At 40.1% G+C, this 18462-nt stretch overlaps 1 protein-coding gene across 4 annotated transcripts in view; it reads left to right on the top strand.

The window, feature by feature from the left end:
- The window catches only part of cadm1a (cell adhesion molecule 1a), a 396597-nt gene extending 380236 nt beyond the window's left edge, over positions 1–16361 (top strand). For all 4 annotated transcript variants that reach the window (XM_028031634.1, XM_028031635.1, XM_028031636.1 and 1 more), the window contains 2 exons: positions 5829–5957; positions 10442–16361. In XM_028031634.1, the coding sequence (XP_027887435.1) occupies positions 5829–5957; positions 10442–10560 (248 nt within the window). In that variant the 3' untranslated portion in view covers positions 10561–16361. The remainder of the gene's footprint in view (positions 1–5828; positions 5958–10441) is intronic.
- The last annotated feature ends 2101 nt before the right edge of the window (positions 16362–18462 follow it).

Here is an 18462-nt window from a genome sequence, read left to right as displayed (position 1 = left end):
TATTGTTGAATCATGACCTTTGACCTTAGTTGAGGCAGGTAGCTATTCTTCTGGAGGAGTCGCTGATGAGCTCCTGAAGTGGATGTAGATGTCGATTTGCTGCGGGACCCAAAGCATCCAGGATGTTTCTTCTTCTTCTGATACTTTTCCAGCTTGTCTTTCCATTTCTGCCTGATTGATGCAGAAACATCACTTTATATCTTATTTAGCTTCTTTTTTCTTCGTTTTTTTTTTTTTTTACTTTCTCCAGTTACTCTAACATCTCAAAAATAATTCATAACAAACACTCCTCTGGCTGATGAAGCCATCTCTTGAATCACTCCTGGAGAAGAATAATTGGCCGGTTTTTATTATTTAAGTTTGAACTGTTTAGTTTTTACACGGCTTCAGAAGCGAAATGAAAAGCCCCTTTTTTCTGACATCTTTCAGGAAGGCTTAATCTACCTTCGGCGGAGTCGTTCTGTATGGCAGCGGCGTAGCTCGCCACCCGAGAGGCGAAAGATTTCCCTGACATTTTTAAATAGGTTCAATGAATAGGTTCATTGGCGCTTTAATTACATTCACTCTATAACCAGAAGCATTGCTGGCATTGGAAGTGGATCTTGACGAGGCGTTGTGCGCCGGTGACACCCCGCCCACATTGTGCTGCTGTATTCCTTATTGCCCCTCTATCTACAGGCGCAGCGCCCACATCACCGGTGCTTAATTAGCAGATTAGGAGATCCAATTAGGAGATCTTTCACGTCTCCGTCAACATGTTCCATGAAAATGAGAAACTCTCACTCCTAGGTTTCTCTCCCGCCAACAAGGCCGCTCCCGATTGACTGCTGGATCCTCCGTTTGGGATAAACACATGATCAATATCAGTGTATAATACATCTGATACAATTCTCAACATTCAATATCATCATTTTTTGCCCTTTTTTGTCATTTTGTGGCCCTTGGATTAACGTTGTATGGCCTTCAAACACTTTTTTGGGCATTTTTTTAGCCTGTAATCATCCATGGCAAGTTTATATCTTAAACTAAAAATGTTCAGTGCAACAAAAAAATATTTTTTCTTTAGTTAGCCTTTTTTTGTCTTGTAACAAGCCGTGTCTCAAACATCTTGAATTTTTACTTAGAAACCCTCTTCCATTACATTTGGCTCAATACAGCGAGGTTTGTGTATTCTTGGGAATAAACCAAAAACATTTTATAGACTTAAATAAATGGAAAAGAATAAGCCCAATGTTAAATGCTAAGGTAAATATAAAATATTGTGTGTTCTATTTATTGTTGTGCAGGTAAAAGAGAGAGATTTCATATTATTTTCAGGTTTTTCACTTGGGGAGAAAAAGAATTTTAGCCTCTGAATTCTTTCACTTTGGAGATTTTGGTCCACGGTGTGGAAAGCTTTTTTTTTTTTGCCACAATAATGTTTGGCAAAAAAGTGAGTTAGGCCATTATTTTATGAAGGTGACAATATGTAGAATATTCACTCAGAACCGCACGGCATTCTGGGAGAGGTAGGCAGAAGAAAGGTTTAACCTTTGTGCTTCATAACTGCTGACAAATAAAACATAACGTGTAGTGAAAACTGTAGATAAAACAGGAATGGTCACTCCACCAGTTTGGCAGTATTTTAGACATTTTAAACAATAAAAAAACTCATCAATAATGTTTGATATCCACTGATATGAAACGCTTATATTGTGATTTGTTTTCCGCCGTATCGTCCAACCTTAACTCAGCTTTTAGATTTCAAGCACATTTCCAGGTAAAGTTTGAAAATTAAAGAACAGAAAACTTTCAGGAGACTCTGCTGTGCTAAATGAAAGATGCGTCAATTAAAAAGTGTCGGAATGAGCAGGAAGTAGAGCAGGTATACGTCCCTGGCTGTAAAAGGACAGTCCAGTAGCTGAGAGCCATGAAACATGAGCTGCTGCTGGGGAAGTAATTATGACTATCTCTTACACAGTTTGTTTCTTCTCATAATGTCCTACATCTTCAGTTCACAACTTCCATTCTGAGGTTAATGTTATTTTTTTGCTGCTACATTAAGTCCTTTAATAACCCATTTGGTCTCATCAACATGATGCATCTTCACGGTGCTTTAACGAAGATCCTGCAAGTTTCCCGCTAATTACATTCCAGGCGAGATTTGTGACATGGTTTATAGCCAGCCTCAAACTATTTATTACAGCTCATCGGCATGAATGTCATATTAATTTAAGGCTTTTATTGATTCAGTTGAAAAGTTCTAATTTCACGGAGGAATAAGAACACAACATACAGCTGCATATAAACATCTGTCAGCCTTACAGAGAATGGGGAAGAAAGAGAGGAAGTATCCAAAGAGCTGCCGTTGTGTGGAGAAAAATCACCTGATGTTGTTAGAGGAAACCACAATGTTAGCTCAAATAACCACTGGTTCCAACCAAAGTCTGCAACTGGTACAGTTTCAGAGCCAAAATTAAGACTATTGGGGCCCAGTGGATTATTTCCTTGTTACAGGACGCTACGTGCATTTCTAAGCTAGCTACTGATCTGAGTAATGAGAGGCTGGTAACGGTAACTGAGGCAACTCACTAGCATTAGCTTTGGAGAGGCTAGTGACTAGCACACATAGGTTGGTCGCCCAGTTGGGTTGGCTTCTTCCTCTGCTGGTCATTTGCAAAGATGGTCTAGCGTTAGCTTTGGAGAGGCTAACACCTAGCATGCCTAGGCTGACTTGTACTGACTATGTCAGAGAAAACGTATCGCTGGAAGCTATATCCATTCTGAAGCTAGCTACTGATCTGATAAATGATTGGCCCGGGCGTGCTGTGGTGGCGCAGGGGGTTAGCACGCCCCATGTTTGGAGTCCTCGACGCGGACGTCGCGGGTTCGACTCCCGGTCCCGACGACCTTTGCCGCATGTCTTCCCCCTCTCCTCACCCTCCTTCCTGTCTGCCTACTGTGGAAAAAAATACGAGCCACTAGCGCCGCAAAAACTCTTCGGAGATAAATGATTGGCCAACAACGGTAAATGAGCGGCCGATGCTAGCAAATCAGAAGGAGGCTACCTACTAGCATTCGCTTTGAAAAGACTAGTGAATAGCATGCCTATTTACTACCTGGTCACCCACTGAATTGGCCACTTCCTGTGTTGTACATTAGCATGGACAGGCTAGCATTAGCTTAGTAGAGACTGGTGACTCCCTACTACGGCTAGGTTGGTCGTCATTAATCTGCTGTCCAATGGCACAAATATTCTGGTGTTAGCACCACTAGAACTAAACTCATATTTTTTTCTTTAAAGAAAACTTTATCAAGTAAAATTTTGACATAGTTTACAATCATCCAACATGACACCAATCATAAACATAGTGTATTATATGAAATCCTGAACTTAGCTTCTGATTCGGCAGATGGCTAATATATTGAATACTGCAGCTGATGGACCGGTTTGGGTTAGGCAGAACAACAAAGATCCACCTCTGAATGGATTAACCTGTACAAAAGATAGAGTGGCCTAGTCAAAGTTCTGATTTAAGTCTGGTTGGGATGGTGTGGGGCGACCTTAAATAGGATGTTTAGGGTCTGAAAACCTCCAATGTAGCTGAAAGAACAAGAAGAGTGGGACAAAATGATTAAGCTTGGGGGCAGTCACCATTTTAAAAATGCTTTTTGTATTTACTCAGACCATTTTTTGAACATTGTGATGAAAACAGTGCCGTGGAGGTCAGTGCTGTTCTACCTGTCAAACTCAACAAAGCTTCACCTTATAGATCTAATAGGTTATTTTGACTGCAGATTTTCTCTTTTTAGCGCCGGGCAAGTTCAATTAAACTGAGCAGGAATCCTTCTGACATCCAATTCACTTCTTGTCAGGCTGTGAGAGTTGTGCTTTAACACACTTTCCTATTACGATGTTAATGTGGGCTTCGGGGGGGGCGGAGGGCTGCAGACGGGGTGCAGAGGACGGTTGTGATTGTCTGCATCAGAAGTTTCTGGTTTAAATTAATTTTAGTGGCGAAACAAAAAGAATTCAAAGTCAGCACAGCAAATAAAAGCTCATTCATCTGTTGTGGAGCTTTGTCCTGTAGGGGGCAGCAGACGTAACGCATTCATGAAATCAGCGCTGTCTGACTTCCTCTCTGCTCTGCAAACAGCAGGATGAGAAATAATTGCAAAGTCGGTTTAAAAGGTAGTGATTTTTATTTAAATCACACCGAAAAGCAGCGTCAATCTGCTTTGAAACGAGCCGCAGATCCCTGACAGTTCCTGGAAACGTCCCGGGAGGCAATTTATACGCAGAAACTATCACTTAGGTGCAATTACTTTCATTAAGGGAAACACAGCCACTGTGGTTTCATTATCTCACGTGGGAGGCGGATTTTAAACCGCATGGCTCTTTGTTTGAACCGTCAAGGGAAGGAACATTTAAAAACCATTTATAGTTCCTGACTTTTTCAAAAAGAATCACCTCAAACTGAACTCAAACTGTGAACTGTGGCAATTTGTGACCGTTAGTTGCAGCTTTATGTTTGACAAAATACGAGGAAAAAAGTCTCTCAATGTTTTGAGGAGCTCGTTTAGGTTTTTAAGATGATTTCCTGCTGGAGTCAAAGAACCAGACTAGTCACAACAAGATGAAATGTTCCAGATCACAGTTGGACCTCCACCACTGAACCAAACCAACATGAAAACGTTGATGGAAACGCCAATATTGATGAGCTGTTGGAGTAATTCTAGTGGTTTAGCTTCTCCTGGGAGGATTCACCGCCATTTCACACGATTTTCTTTGCACTTTGCATTTATCCTCACTTCTGTGTTGGTTTATGATTTATAATCCCAATACTTGATCAATTCTTGTGGAAAAGCTACAGGGGTGTGAATACTTTATTAAACCCTGTAATTTGTAAAAGGTCCACATATAAGTTACCCTTCGACTGTAGGTCCTTCACAATAAAAGCATTCATATATAACTTAAAACAAACGCAGTAAGTTCCATTTGCATAATTTTTTGTTTCTGTCTTTCTGCCAAATACTGGATGATGAAAGTTTTCATTCTGGTGCTTTGGTCTGAATTTCAACAATTTTGCTTACAGAGGCTTCATAATTCATTTTATTGGTTGTTTCTGATGCTTTATCTGTTTATTTTGGATATTTAAAATGTCTTCCAGCTCCAGTGTTAAATGTTGAGTAGAACTTACAGTTAATTGATCATTGCATTATTATTCCATTACTATTATATTGCTTGAAAATAGCCTCAAAACAACAGCATTGTAGTTTATTGCGATAACCTCTGGGACAATTTATTGTCCATCAAAGCTTGTTATTGTGACAGACCAAAACTTAGAATTTAAACATTTTAAGTTTGCATGATGATGATACTGTAACTGATAAAAAAAAATGCTCAGCTGTGTTTAATATGTTTATAATTGATGGAGAAAAATTGTGTTATTTAGATATATTTTTGAATTATTTAGATATATATCATATATATCTATATATAACTATCAAGTGTTGCTACTTCAGTTTAACTTTGGTGGCTTTTTTCATGTTTTTCAATGAGTTGATTAATAAAATGTACAAAATAATCTGGTTTATATTGAACGACAGTAGTAACTTTTATATATTAATAGGATGTGAGTTAGTCGCCCGGTGACAGGCGACCCGACTCGCCGTGTCTTTGAGTTGCTAAGGCAACAGATTTTAGGTTCTTCTCCATTAAGAGGAATCTACATCTACGTTACATTTCTCTGTCAGATCCGCAGCGGTTCGGTAGCCAATCGCCGTTCCCACCGTGTCACAGGCGGTTTTACTGGTTCTGTTTCTCTCATGGACTTTTCTCTTCTCAGACTCTCGAGCTGGAGAAGGAGCACCAAGGACGGTGGACCACGCCGTCATCGGAGGAGTGGTGGCCGTGGTCGTCTTCGCCATGCTCTGCCTGCTCATCGTCTTGGGACGCTACTTTGCAAGACACAAAGGTAGCAGACCAGTTCATACTCTGGGTCTCACTAACTTAAGGTTTATTTGTTTTTGTAGATGTGCAAAAGTTTTAAACTACCCATAGTTTGTTTTTACTCTGCTTTCAACTAACTACAGCCTTTCTTAGGTTTTCTTCAGAAAATGATTAGTCCACATGATAATGCCACAGATTGAGCTTCTAATTTGACATAGACTCCCTTTTAATACGCAGACGATACATTAGTAGGTAGGCCAATCCTAAGTTCTTACGTAGAACTTATTCTATTGTTTCTTGAAAATGTTTCATCTCTCATCCAAAAGGCTTCTTCAGTTTTGAAGTACAGAAGTAAGTAAGTAAACCTTTATTTACATGTATCCTGTCAAGTAGGGTCAGGACTTCAATTTTTCAAATTTTAATGAAATAATTACAGAGATTTTAATGCAGCAACATCTTTTTTCCCGGGCCGGAACCTTTTTATTCACGTGTTTCTGGTACACCCAAAAATCTGATGCACATGTGAAATCCGCAAATGACGATGATGGAGAACAAAACCGCTTCTCTCGGTTTACTGAGAGTTAATTTCGGCTTCCAAAGCGATCTGATTGGATGCTGGAAAAGACTATTGTTGTGCTAAAAGGAGTTAGCCTGTCAGCAAAGCTGTTCAGGCCTGAAAGAGCATCTCAATGCTAAACATGTAGCAGCAGCGCAGATGCTAACGCTAATGTCAGCGTCCACAGTCTGTGGCATCTTTGGTATTTTTCAAAGAATCAACTAGATAAACGAGAATTCGGGGTTTGTTTGTTTTTTTTATTGGATAGATTGCTCAGTTGGCGTTGCTTTGTCTCTTGTGTGTGAGAGCCTTTTAAATCCCATAAAAAATAATGAAAGCTTGAAGGGTTCAAAGGTCGAATATTCCTCTTATAATGGTCAGAATGATCAAATATGTGAAAGGGAGATGAATTAAGAATTTTATTTAAGCCAAAACATTTCTTAGAAGCTCATTTTTATACTCTGGAGCGCCATCTGCACCGTCACAAGGTAAAGTGCTTCAGTTTGGTTCTCTTATTATTACATCACCGGCTGGAAGTTTGCCAAATGATGGAGGAGCATCCATTAGTGCTGCGGGTTACTGATGACTAGTAAAACTGCATTTTTCTGGCGGTCCTGATGAATAGCACGACATTCATCGTACGCCGCCCTCATGACGGCCGGATAATTACAATCTATAAGGAGTTTCACACGTTAATGTTTCCAACGCAGGAGGAAATGGGCTAGCGTACATTAAACACTTCAGAGGGGAAATAGCATAAATGAGGCAATTAGAGATGCAGAAAAATGTCTCTATGTTATCATTCTGCTTGGGTCAGAGTTTCAGGTCATTTGGCATCAGTACATTATCAGTATGGCAGCTTTTCCCCAAAGCAAATGCTTCAGAAATGTTGGTCAACCTGCCAAGTATTTCAACAGGTCACAACATTTCCAGTGTTAGTGGAAATTAAGCGTCAAGATAATCTGAACTTCAAGTTTTAATAGAACACAGTCAAAATCAGTCAATAATTTAATGCCAAGTGGCAAAACATTAGATTTAAGGAAGCCAGGCTGAATGCACTGAGTCAGCCTGAGCAAGCATGTGGTGACAGTGGAAAGAAACAACTCACAGGAAGAACCCTACAACAATCTAAATCACAATAATTATTTTATTTATTTATTACATCTAGCTTAGAAGCAGGACAGCATTTTCCTGAAGAGGAACATCATCCCCAGAGCGAAACATGGTGGTGGCAGTATGATGGTCTGGGGATGAAACATGGTGGTGGCAGTATGATGGTCTGGGGGATGAAACATGGTGGTGGCAGTATGATGGTCTGGGGGATGAAACATGGTGGTGGCAGTATGATGGTCTGGGGGATGAAACATGGTGGTGGCAGTATGATGGTCTGGGGGATGAAACATGGTGGTGGCAGTATGATGATCTGGGGCTGTAACTGATGAAGCCTTGAACTTGGCTCTTAAGATCCAGATCACGTCGGTTCTGCAGCAGGACAATGATCCAGAGCACACCAGCAACTTCACCTCCACTCTTTGGTTACCTAGTAACTCACTCGCTCTTTGGTTGCCTAGCAACAATCTATTGCGTAACTGGCGCAGCAGCAGTTCAAGGTTTCCCCACTGAGCTTCATAACTGCTTAAAAATAAATTTTAAAAAAACAACTTGGAGCAAAAATTGTGGATAAAACAGGAAAGGTCACATCATCAGGTTGGTAGAATTTCAGATATTTAAAACCATAAACTGATCAATTATTATATGTATTGATTGACATGAAACGGTTATATTATGGTACATTTGCCATATCGTCCAGCCATATTTTAGTCTGGATTATAACTTTTCTTCACTCCTTATTTTGCCACTGAAATGTTTCTTCTTTGGTTTTGTTTGCTAATTATGTTTTTACCATATAAAACATTCTGGACGGCCTTACTGCTGAAATGAGGCACTTGACCGGATTATTAAGTTTCAAGGGCAATCACTTTCCCACACAGGGCCAGGTTGCTTTTGAAAGCTGTTTTTTTTGTGTTTGTTCAGGTCATATTTGTGAAATATTAACATTAGTTTGGTCTGAGTGTGACACTGAAGCAGAACAGAAGAAAATCCTCCAGCAGGTTGGTACTTGCTGCAGCACCACTGAGCACCTTGTTTCTGTCTGATCAAACGGTAATTTTTCACGTTTGGCATTTTTCTCCCTCACTCATCCTCGATATATTGTCATCATTACCAGGCTCGTCCGCTGTGACAGGGTGTGAATAAATCTTGCAAATGAGGTTTGAAGTGGCCTTTTCTTTTGCCCAACTTGACAAGGTTAATTCGAACGTGCGATCCACACTCCTCTGCGCAGTCAAGATCATTTCAAGGCCCTGATTTTCATGTGCCAATCCTGCAGCAAGCAAACCGGGGGAAAATGGAGAATCTGAGTGTGACGCTTTGCTGCTGCTGGTGGCGTGTGTGTGTGTGTGTGAGGATTTAAATAATCAGGTGCTGTGAATGGAGGGTCACATTTTAATCTGTGGTATCATCTAAAGCAGCAGGCTGCTAGCCGCTACGTCCCTTAGCAAAACGTAGCAGACTCAAAGTTTACTTTGATGAGTACTGTATACTTGAGTATATCGAGTATAGTGCGGTCCATGTACTTGTAGAGTAGTAGAAAGTATACTAATTAAATACTTAAGTTTAAGTTTATAAAACGTGACAATCAGCAATAAATCAATACTTTTCATTTGCATGGTTTTTCTTTCTGCCAAAACCTGGATGATGAAAATCTTCAGTTTGCTGTTTTGGTCTCAACTGGCCTTTTTTTTTTTTTTTTTTTTAAGGATAATTTTGTTTACAGAAACTTCATAATTCATTTTATTTTTTATTTCTGTTGTTTTGTTTATTTACTTTGGATATTTAAGATGTCTTCCAGCTCTGGTGTTAAATGTTCATTCGAGTTTAAAGTTTGTTGATCTTTGAGAATGTGTACTTGCATTATTATGCCATTACCATTATATGGCATAAAAATGCTCTCAAAACAACAATGTCATCATTTATCGCAACAACGTCTGGGACTATTTGCCGTCCAGCACAATTTGTAATCCTGTCGGGCCAACATGTGGCTGGTTTTGAGTTGTTGTTCAACGTTTTTTCTATGTGTTATTTTTTTCTTTGCTGTGGTGCAATGCACTCAATTAATAATACATATATCTCAAGGTATCGTATCCAAGAATCGTATTTTTGCTAAACAACAACATGCAATGTGTCCACAGCTTATGAAAGGTAAACTACAAGCACAGAGCCTCATTTTTAGCATGAAACTCATAGCAGGGCTGAACGATGTAGCTGAAGAACTTATCACAACATGAGCATCTATCAACAATTATTGATTAGATTTTTTGTTTTAACCATCTGAAATACTACCAAACTGGTGGCTTGACCTTTACGGTTTTATCTTCAGTTTTCACTTTACACCGTTGTTTATTTTAAGCACAAAACTGAAACTGCTGCTGTTACTCAACAGGTTGTTGCTAGGTAACTGAAGTTGGTAAGTTGGGGGATTTGAAACTGCTTGTTACCCTGCAAGGTCGTTGCTAGGCAACTACACAGTGAGAGGGTTAGTTGTTGCCACCAACCCCACGTAACTAGCATAGAGGTTGAGCAGCTAAAGGTTTCCTCTGCCTACATCTCCCAGAAGGCCGTGCGGTTCTGTATATCGTTAGCTTTCTAAAGTAATGTTGTCAAAACCTATTTTTGCGAAATAAACACCACCTCTCTATTGCCAAAAGGTGACTTAGGCAAAAAATGACTTTGGCGACTATATTGAATATTGATATGTATTATCAATTGAGCATGTGTCTATTAGAATATATGCCTTGCTATTGATTAATTGTGCAGCCCTAACTCGTAGTAGACGTTGTGAAGGAGTCACTTTTTGCTGCGGGGTAACTCTGTGCTCCGCTGCCCCTCCTCAGGTACCTACTTCACGCACGAAGCCAAAGGTGCAGACGACGCGGCGGACGCAGACACAGCCATCATCAATGCAGAGGGCGGCCACACCAACTCGGACGAAAAGAAGGAGTATTACATCTAACCCGAACTGGGGGGAACCCCGCCCTCGCTCGGGTGTCGTCGCCGGCACGCCGAGCCGCTTTCCCGGGGATGGGGCTGGGGGGGGGTTTTGACGGATTCGGATCGCTTTTTGGTGAAAGGGAAGGAGGAGGGATTTTGAAGGAAAAGCCTGGTTTTACGCCGTCGTTTAGTCTAGTCTGCAGATGTAGATGGAATGTTATTTGTGTTTAAGATAAAAAAGACAAAATATTAAAAAAAGATAAAAGCGAGTCGGGGGGTGGGAATGGGGTGGGAGTGGGTGGGGGCGCCAGATGTTGCCAGAAATCACTGTAGAGAGCTTCACCATTTAACACCTCCCTAACTGCTGGTACGAAGTTTTATCTTTTAGTTCCACCATTTGCAGAAAATTCTGTGCCTTGTTCTGAATTTTTTTGTTCTCTCCACACTCTACACCCGTGCTGATCGTCATTTGCATAACCTCGTTGCTCTTTTTTCCCCGTTTTCATCTTTTCTCCACCCCCCCCAACACTTATTATCAGCGTGCTGTCGGCTTTTGTATGAGGGTAAAATTACACAGCCACTTTATTCATTTCTCTAAATGTGTCTGCACACGCGCGCTCTACTCCTCTCCTGCATAACAAACACTCTTTCAAGTATACTGTGATTTGTCTCAAGCCATTTCCTCTCTCTTTTTCCTCTGAGGTTCTGAAGACGTGATGCATGGAGTGCTTTGTGTGTCACTGTACGGACAGCCTAAACCAGACGCGGGTTTGTTTCTATTAAACTCCCCCACCAACAACACCTTAAAGTACAGGCAGAAGCAAGCATGCAAAGGTTTATGGGTCATTTTGCCTCTTCTCCTAATTTCTGTCACATCTGGAAACAAACAAATTCATACATTTGTACGTAAACTAATTGAATCTCATGCAAACTTTAATTTATTTGTATATAACTGTGTATTAAACCGTCATTTATTTATTTTTATCCTACAATTGATTCTGACCCTTAATTAAATCAAAATAACATTAAGTGAGACTGTAGATCTTAACCACAGACTTACTGTGTTTTCCCACCTGATGGTCTGGTCGACTCGGTTCGATTGGGAATAAAAGTTGCAACATTTGTTACACTTTCAAATTGGCTTTGAGTCAAACCAACCAAACCTTTTGAGCACCTTGTTCTCCTCCTTACCTGCGGGGGCGCTGCACCAAGAACCACATGAAAACGACACTGTGCGTGAATTCTTCTTCATCAGATAGTATAAAAATGGAGTGTCGTCGGATTTTAGCGGTCGGAGGATTTGTGTAGTTTATCTTTGGGTAAAAACCACGAGCCATTTCTTTCGCTTAGGCTAACATGTTTGTTTTGGTTGTATTTACCCAGAATGCCCTGCGCTGTAGTCCGCTTCCTACTTCTGGAGCGGTCTCTGGTCCGCTTAGTGTTCACATTTAGAACCAAACCAGAGTTCACTTTTCTGACAAAATGGTGACGGGGCAAAATGACCAGAACGTTTGCAAAAATAAACACCGACAGATTTTGACCGATCTTGACTTGCTTTCTGAACTGCATCCCTAATTTTCTTCCATGTTGCTTAATTAAAACTTCCTCCTTTTTCTTATGATTAAAATGCCTGTACATACCGGCGTTTCAGTTTGTTTGCATTTTCTCTCAATCGATAGTATTATTTCTCTTCCAAGTGGAGAAAATAAGAAATAAAGTATCCTATGCTCGTGTTGTGTAGTTAACGCAGTAGAAATAACCGCCTTAACCAGCTTTAAACTGAAACATCTGTAAGTTTGAACTTCATTTGAGCTCTAGCGGGCGTTGGTCGGTGGGTTCATTTATTCTCATAAACACTGGATGTAGATGAAGCCAGAGGAATCACAAATCCTTTCTACAGCCTCCCACAGTAACGCCCGAACGCCTTGGTTCTCATCTTAAGTTCTGACAAACGGAGAGGAAACCGAACGGCTCTGAGGGTCACACCACTCGGGTTCTGCTTTCACCCGCCCGCTTTTTGAATGCTTCGATATTTCACACGTCTTTTGCATGTCTGTGTCCGCGCCAGGATCGCTTCGGCTCCGCTTCAGCACCGCCTGCCAGAACCGAACCGGAGTCGGTTTGGAGTTATGCCAAAAGTTATTGTTTGCCTGTAAAATAACTTCCTTCACATTTTCTGCTCCGTGCCGTTAATCCGTTGTTTGCATCAGCTTGTCAACAATGCAGAGCGCCTGGTGGTTCTGTTGTGGTTCTTATGAGTTCACACGGCAAGCAACATGTTTAATGAGTCCAGGACAGACGTGGGTGGAGGTAGCGGCTGGAGCGCGCGTCTTCCAGTGGGAATATTTAGCGGTTTCCACTCCTCGTGTCACATAAAGATTGTATGCCATCATCTGTATCACTGTCATTTTAATTCTGGGTGTTTTTCCAGGGCAAAAAAACTATTTCATCACTTTTTTTTTTTTTGCAAAAAAAATCATTGTTAGGTAATGGGATTTTAGTCTCCTCAGTCGGCCTCTGTCACTTTAAATTAAGCTGCTGCTGACCACGCCCCCCAACTCAATGTTTACACTCGCAGCTGAAATTGGCTGCAAACAGAGGAGCAATTATACAACTATACATCTTTGAAAAGCATTAGTAGAGCCTCCTGCATAACCAACAAGAACACAGCAAATGGTTTCTGGGTGGTAAGTCAACAACAAAACACTTCTGTTCTTATACAGCAGTAAAACTAACTGACCAAACATTCTGGAGCTCAGTTTTGGGTTGCTAGGTAACGGGCTGAGTTCCGCTGTGGTTGCTAGGTAACAGGGCGGTGCCTGCTGATTGGTGACATTACATTCTGGAGATTTTTGAAACGGCTAATTTTCCAGACACCAAACAACATGAACGTATCGCCAAAAACAGCTGAGTGGTTTTGTTTTAAGTGCTTGGGCTGTTAGAAGCTGTAGAAACCCAAGTGGAAATGCAAAAACGTGCAAAATATGATTTTTGCATAATGCGGCCCCTTTAAACATCAACCGCAATTAATGGATTTTGTGGGGGGAAGAAGGAAAAAAAAAATTAAAGTTTGAGTTTATGGAATTTATCTAATGCAGATGGCAAAATCATGAATATATGCTCAAATATTTAAAATCATGTAAAAACAACAAATTAATCCCACTAAATATCTTGGGCCTTTAGGAATCCCAAGACAAATTAGCTCCAATCGTCATCATGCTCAAAATGCTCAAGATTTTGGAAATAAAATCTTTTTTTAGGATTTTCCCTCGGTAAGCTAAAGGTTTTTCATATAGCCCCATAGGCATTAAGACCTAACCTGACAAAATGTTAGAGGTAGTGATATGACTTTAATGAGCATAAGAATGTCTTAGGCAGAGAAGATGGCAGAAAGGAGAAATATTCTTTGTGAAATGGAGAGATCTCTGCCAGCAGCAGGCTCTGCTCCGACTGTTTGGTTTTTCCATTACTTCCCTATTTTGTGGTAATTTCTTCACATTAAAACAAGTTTAAACAAACAGCCAATCCCAGTGAACTGCTGGCAGCTGAGCACCCACATGCAATAAATTCAAACACTCCCTTCCTGTTTTTATTTTAGAAGTAGTGAAGTGGTGTCACTTGACTGTAGAAGAAGAAAATTTCAAATAATCAACAGCTGAAAATCTCTAAAACTGACTAAATCCCTCAATCGCCTCTATATAAAGTTGGCAGCTCAGACAATTTGTTCTGATTGACTTTTTGTCAGACCATCAGACTCACAGTTAGTCTGATAATCACTGATATAATTAATGAAATACAGTTTTAATCAGAACTAACTATTCAACCCTCTTAGCTCAAAAGACGTTACAGTGAAGTGGAGAAAAGATAATGGCAATAAACAACAAAATATACAAGAAAAATGTTAATGCATCACCCAGATCAGCCATAAAATTAGCATTTAAGCTAGCATGAGCATTTTAGCTACGTTTATCTTTTTGCAAACCGAATAGGGAATGCTACTGTAGGCCAATATTTCAGTGATAGCCCTCATGCTAACATCAGCAATTTAGTTAAAATGATCATTTGATCTATTTATGATAAGCCCAACACACTGAATGGAGTGAGTTCATGTTGGTCAACATGCGAGATTTAGCCCATTTGCTTTTAATAACATTTACACAGCTAACATTGGCTTTTTAGCTAGTTTTGACCTACCACCTCTGTCTTCTGCTGACTTTATTTATTATATGTTTTTCCAGTTCATTAGTATAAATACATATCAGTCAAAATCGCTGAACGTTTTGGACTGAAAACTGCTTTTCGAGTTCCTGTTTGGGGAACTGAGTGTTGCTTGCGGTGTGTCCTCATATCTACCACTAGTTGTGACTTTTAAGCATTTCATTGTATTTTATAAATGTGAATCACATCAGCTGTGCGATAGCTTTAAAATATCATCGTCATGCATGAAGACAGCATTCAGGCTTTTTATGTTGGGGATTTGAAGCTGAGGTTTGTCTCAAAGGAACGGATTGAAATGCATTCTTTAACCTTTCCCCGTCTGCGCTAATGAAATGTTCGCAGCCCTAGAAAAGAACAGTTGGGTTAGCTGCAGCTGGGAGTTTCATTTCTTTGGCTTTTTCACCGGACGTGTACATATTAGTTACACACATTTCGTGTGCTCGATTTAATAAGTCACATATAAATCACCACTATGTTCACTCTGTATGCTGACGACACTGTTTTGTGTTTGTGTAAACTGGATGGGTGGGGGTAGGGCAACGGGGGCTGATTAGGTTAGATGTTTCACGGTCTGGTGTCTGAATAAAATAAAAAAAGACAAATATCTGACTGGTTATTGTTGCTTTATGGATCACAGAGCAGATACCACTTCATCTGTTAGGCTGCAACTTTGTGATTTGTATTCTACAGTGAGCACTGTTTTTGCTTCCATGACCAATGGCAGCTTCCACTTAGATCCAGTTTTAAGACATAAAGTCGTCAATACAGGAACTGACGGGGATGTTGCTTCTTCCTTAAGGCCGATTTGTTGATTTTGACTTTTTTGTACTCCTAAAAACATGAAAGATACCATTTGTGTGTGTCGAATTAATCAGAGATTGGAGTAAATGACACATAAGGTTTTGACTTATTTTTCTGGATATTCCCTGTAAATTAAAAGAAAAAGACATAAAGAACGCACATATGTTGTAACTGAGGTAGTTTCCTGCACATTGGATCCCTTTGATAATGTCCTGTCTCAGGTTCGTGTGTTGCTGACCGATGTGACTGCATCTCAGGTAGAATGCAAAGTTTAGGCCCCACCTGTCGACAACATAAAGGCATGTACAAATGCGTTCATCAAGTCCGGAAGTGCAAACACATTCTTTTTAGGTCCAGAACTGGTGAGACGTTCTGCATATACAATATGTTGTACATGTTTTATGTATTTTTTCTTAATATTTGGTGCACTGTTTAAAAAAAAAAGAAAAAAAAGTGTTAAGTATTGCTTTTCTTTGACATATTATACGTTTATTGGAATGAAGCAGGATCAGAAACGTGTCGTGGCTGTACTACTGTCACTTTGAACGCTCCACCGCCTTTTCAAACTCCTTTGATTCCCCAAGAAAAAAAGAAAATGATTTGATTGTTCCACCCGGTTCTTGTTTTCAGATTGTTCTTTTTGTCTCTCTGCTGTACTTGAGAAAAATGTAATGTGTATTAATGGAGAACAGGAGTTCCACATTCCCATACACATTTTGTATTGGTTCATAAATAGACATTTTTACAAAACAATGAAGAGTTCTTGTCTTAATAAAAGAGAAAAGATATTAATGTCCAAAATAATATGTGTTGGCTTTTTTTAAATTTCAGATCTGTGGGTCAGAAACAAGAGACACAGATGATATCCTGTTTGTGCACAGAGTTAACAAAGAATACAAATAAGTTAAGTAGGGAAGGGATTTACATTAATTACATAGATTACAACACAATTAATCTTAATTTTTTCCAAGCCGGAACCTTTATACTTTCTGATACGTTCGTAAATCGGATGCACAAGCGACATTTTGCAAACAGCGATGGATGATGAAGCCACTTCTCTGCTTTCTCCTTTTCTTTGTGTCCATTACATTTGAAATAAACCCAAAGCAAAATTTAATAAAGTTTATATATATCAAGTGGACCATCAACGCTGTCATTCTTCACTTGTGAAAGTAAATCTATTGGGTCTCACCTTGACACTTGGACAACAATTCAGAGTGCCACACTGCTGAACAGGACACGTAAAAAAAATGGCAGCATCCAAACCTCCAACTCAAAGGCAAGCGATGCGAGTTAGCAACCGCTAGTTCCTGTTTATCACAACCTTGCGTAGCGTCAACATCTGATGAAACTTTGATTCGCTCCAAACCAATAGATGGATACGTGCCAAATTTGCATGACAATTGGATAGAAACATGGCTACTGCCTCAGTCAAGTCAGAGGTCATAATTCAACAATAAGAAAAAAACGGAGGGGAAGGGAATGAGCTCCCAAAAAAAGCAAAAAAAACGGTCTGATAGTGATCTGGAGAAACAGAAAAGGAGTTTCTGACAGGTGGCAGCTGCTTCAGGAACTGGATGACTTGTTGTAATTGACTTCCTGAACTGACCTTAAACCCAAACACAGCTTGGTTCTGAAGCAGGACGGGAATTTTAAAGTCTAAGTCATCTTTAAAAACCCCAGACATTTCATTAACATTTGAAGTGAGAAAGTGCATTTATTTTAGCCCTCTATCTTCCAAAGCTTCATCTCCAGTTATACTTTTCTGCTTTCTCATAAACTTTCATTTTGACGTTGCTGTAGGTTTCCTACTACTTAAAGTAATTTTTTCTTTTACATTTTTGTTGAAACTACAACTATATGATGACAGTATGACATGAGACAAATAATCTGTTAAAAAAAAATCAATCTTTCTCTGGGTGCTAACTGGAAACAACCAATCAGAGCCAGGAGGCGGGGATGAGTGCTGTCAATCACGCCCATGTACGCTAAGGCCAGTTAGCATAGCCACCAATGACAGCGAATAATCGGTTTTCTTGTAATGGTAAGTTGTTTCTCCACCATTAGGACATTTAGCAGCTTGGGCACAAAGTTGATTAACAGCACTAAGCCCCGCCTTTTGACTCTGATTGGTTGTTTTTGATGCATTCCTTCAGAAGGCAATATCAGCTCAGAGAGTAGGTGGAGGAGATCGATCTTTTCACAGATTGTCTCCTAATCGGAGGCGGTTCTAGTCTGTTTGACACCACCCACCGTTCCCACCCCCCTCCGCTGGCAGTGGGCGGGGGGGGGGGGACATGGGGAGCTGATGAGGGTTGTGTTGTGGGTGTTGGTGTGATCGTCATCTGTGTCTGTCATCCAGTTTGCATTTCTTTATTTTGCAAAAGCTTATTTAGTAAGCTTATTGACGTAGCGTTACTTACTGACGTCGGACCACTTTTTTCAGTAACGAGTAATCTAACGCGTTGCTATTTCAGATCCAGTACTCAGACTAAAGTTACTTATCTTAATCACTTTGCGTTACTGTGCGTTATTATTATCTTTTGTAATTTAATTTTATTTCCTCTACGCATCTTGGGGCGTGACCGACGTTTCTGAGCGACATCAGCAGCAGCGACAGAAATGTAAACAATGGAGGGAGACGCGCATTTTGTTGCTGGAAAAACAGGAAATAATTTGAGTTCCGGTAGCCGAGCCTGATCATTATAAGCGGCTTTGGGCTTGCAAATTTAATGAGTCGAGGGCCGCGGTTTTTGGGCTAGGAAATAAGCAGACAGAAACGCCAGTAGTGTAAATTACAGAAGACTCAGACTGTACTTAATATTAAATATTTATTCAGTTGTTATGTTTAGGGACTTCAGTACTTAAATCTTGGTTTTACAAGATTTACTTTAACCTTAGACAA

The sequence above is a fragment of the Xiphophorus couchianus genome, chromosome 11 (assembly GCF_001444195.1).
Source record: "Xiphophorus couchianus chromosome 11, X_couchianus-1.0, whole genome shotgun sequence".
NCBI classification, from domain to species: Eukaryota; Metazoa; Chordata; class Actinopteri; order Cyprinodontiformes; family Poeciliidae; genus Xiphophorus; species Xiphophorus couchianus.
Note: the sequence above shows the minus strand (reverse complement) of the source record. Positions and strands in the feature narration are given on the sequence as shown.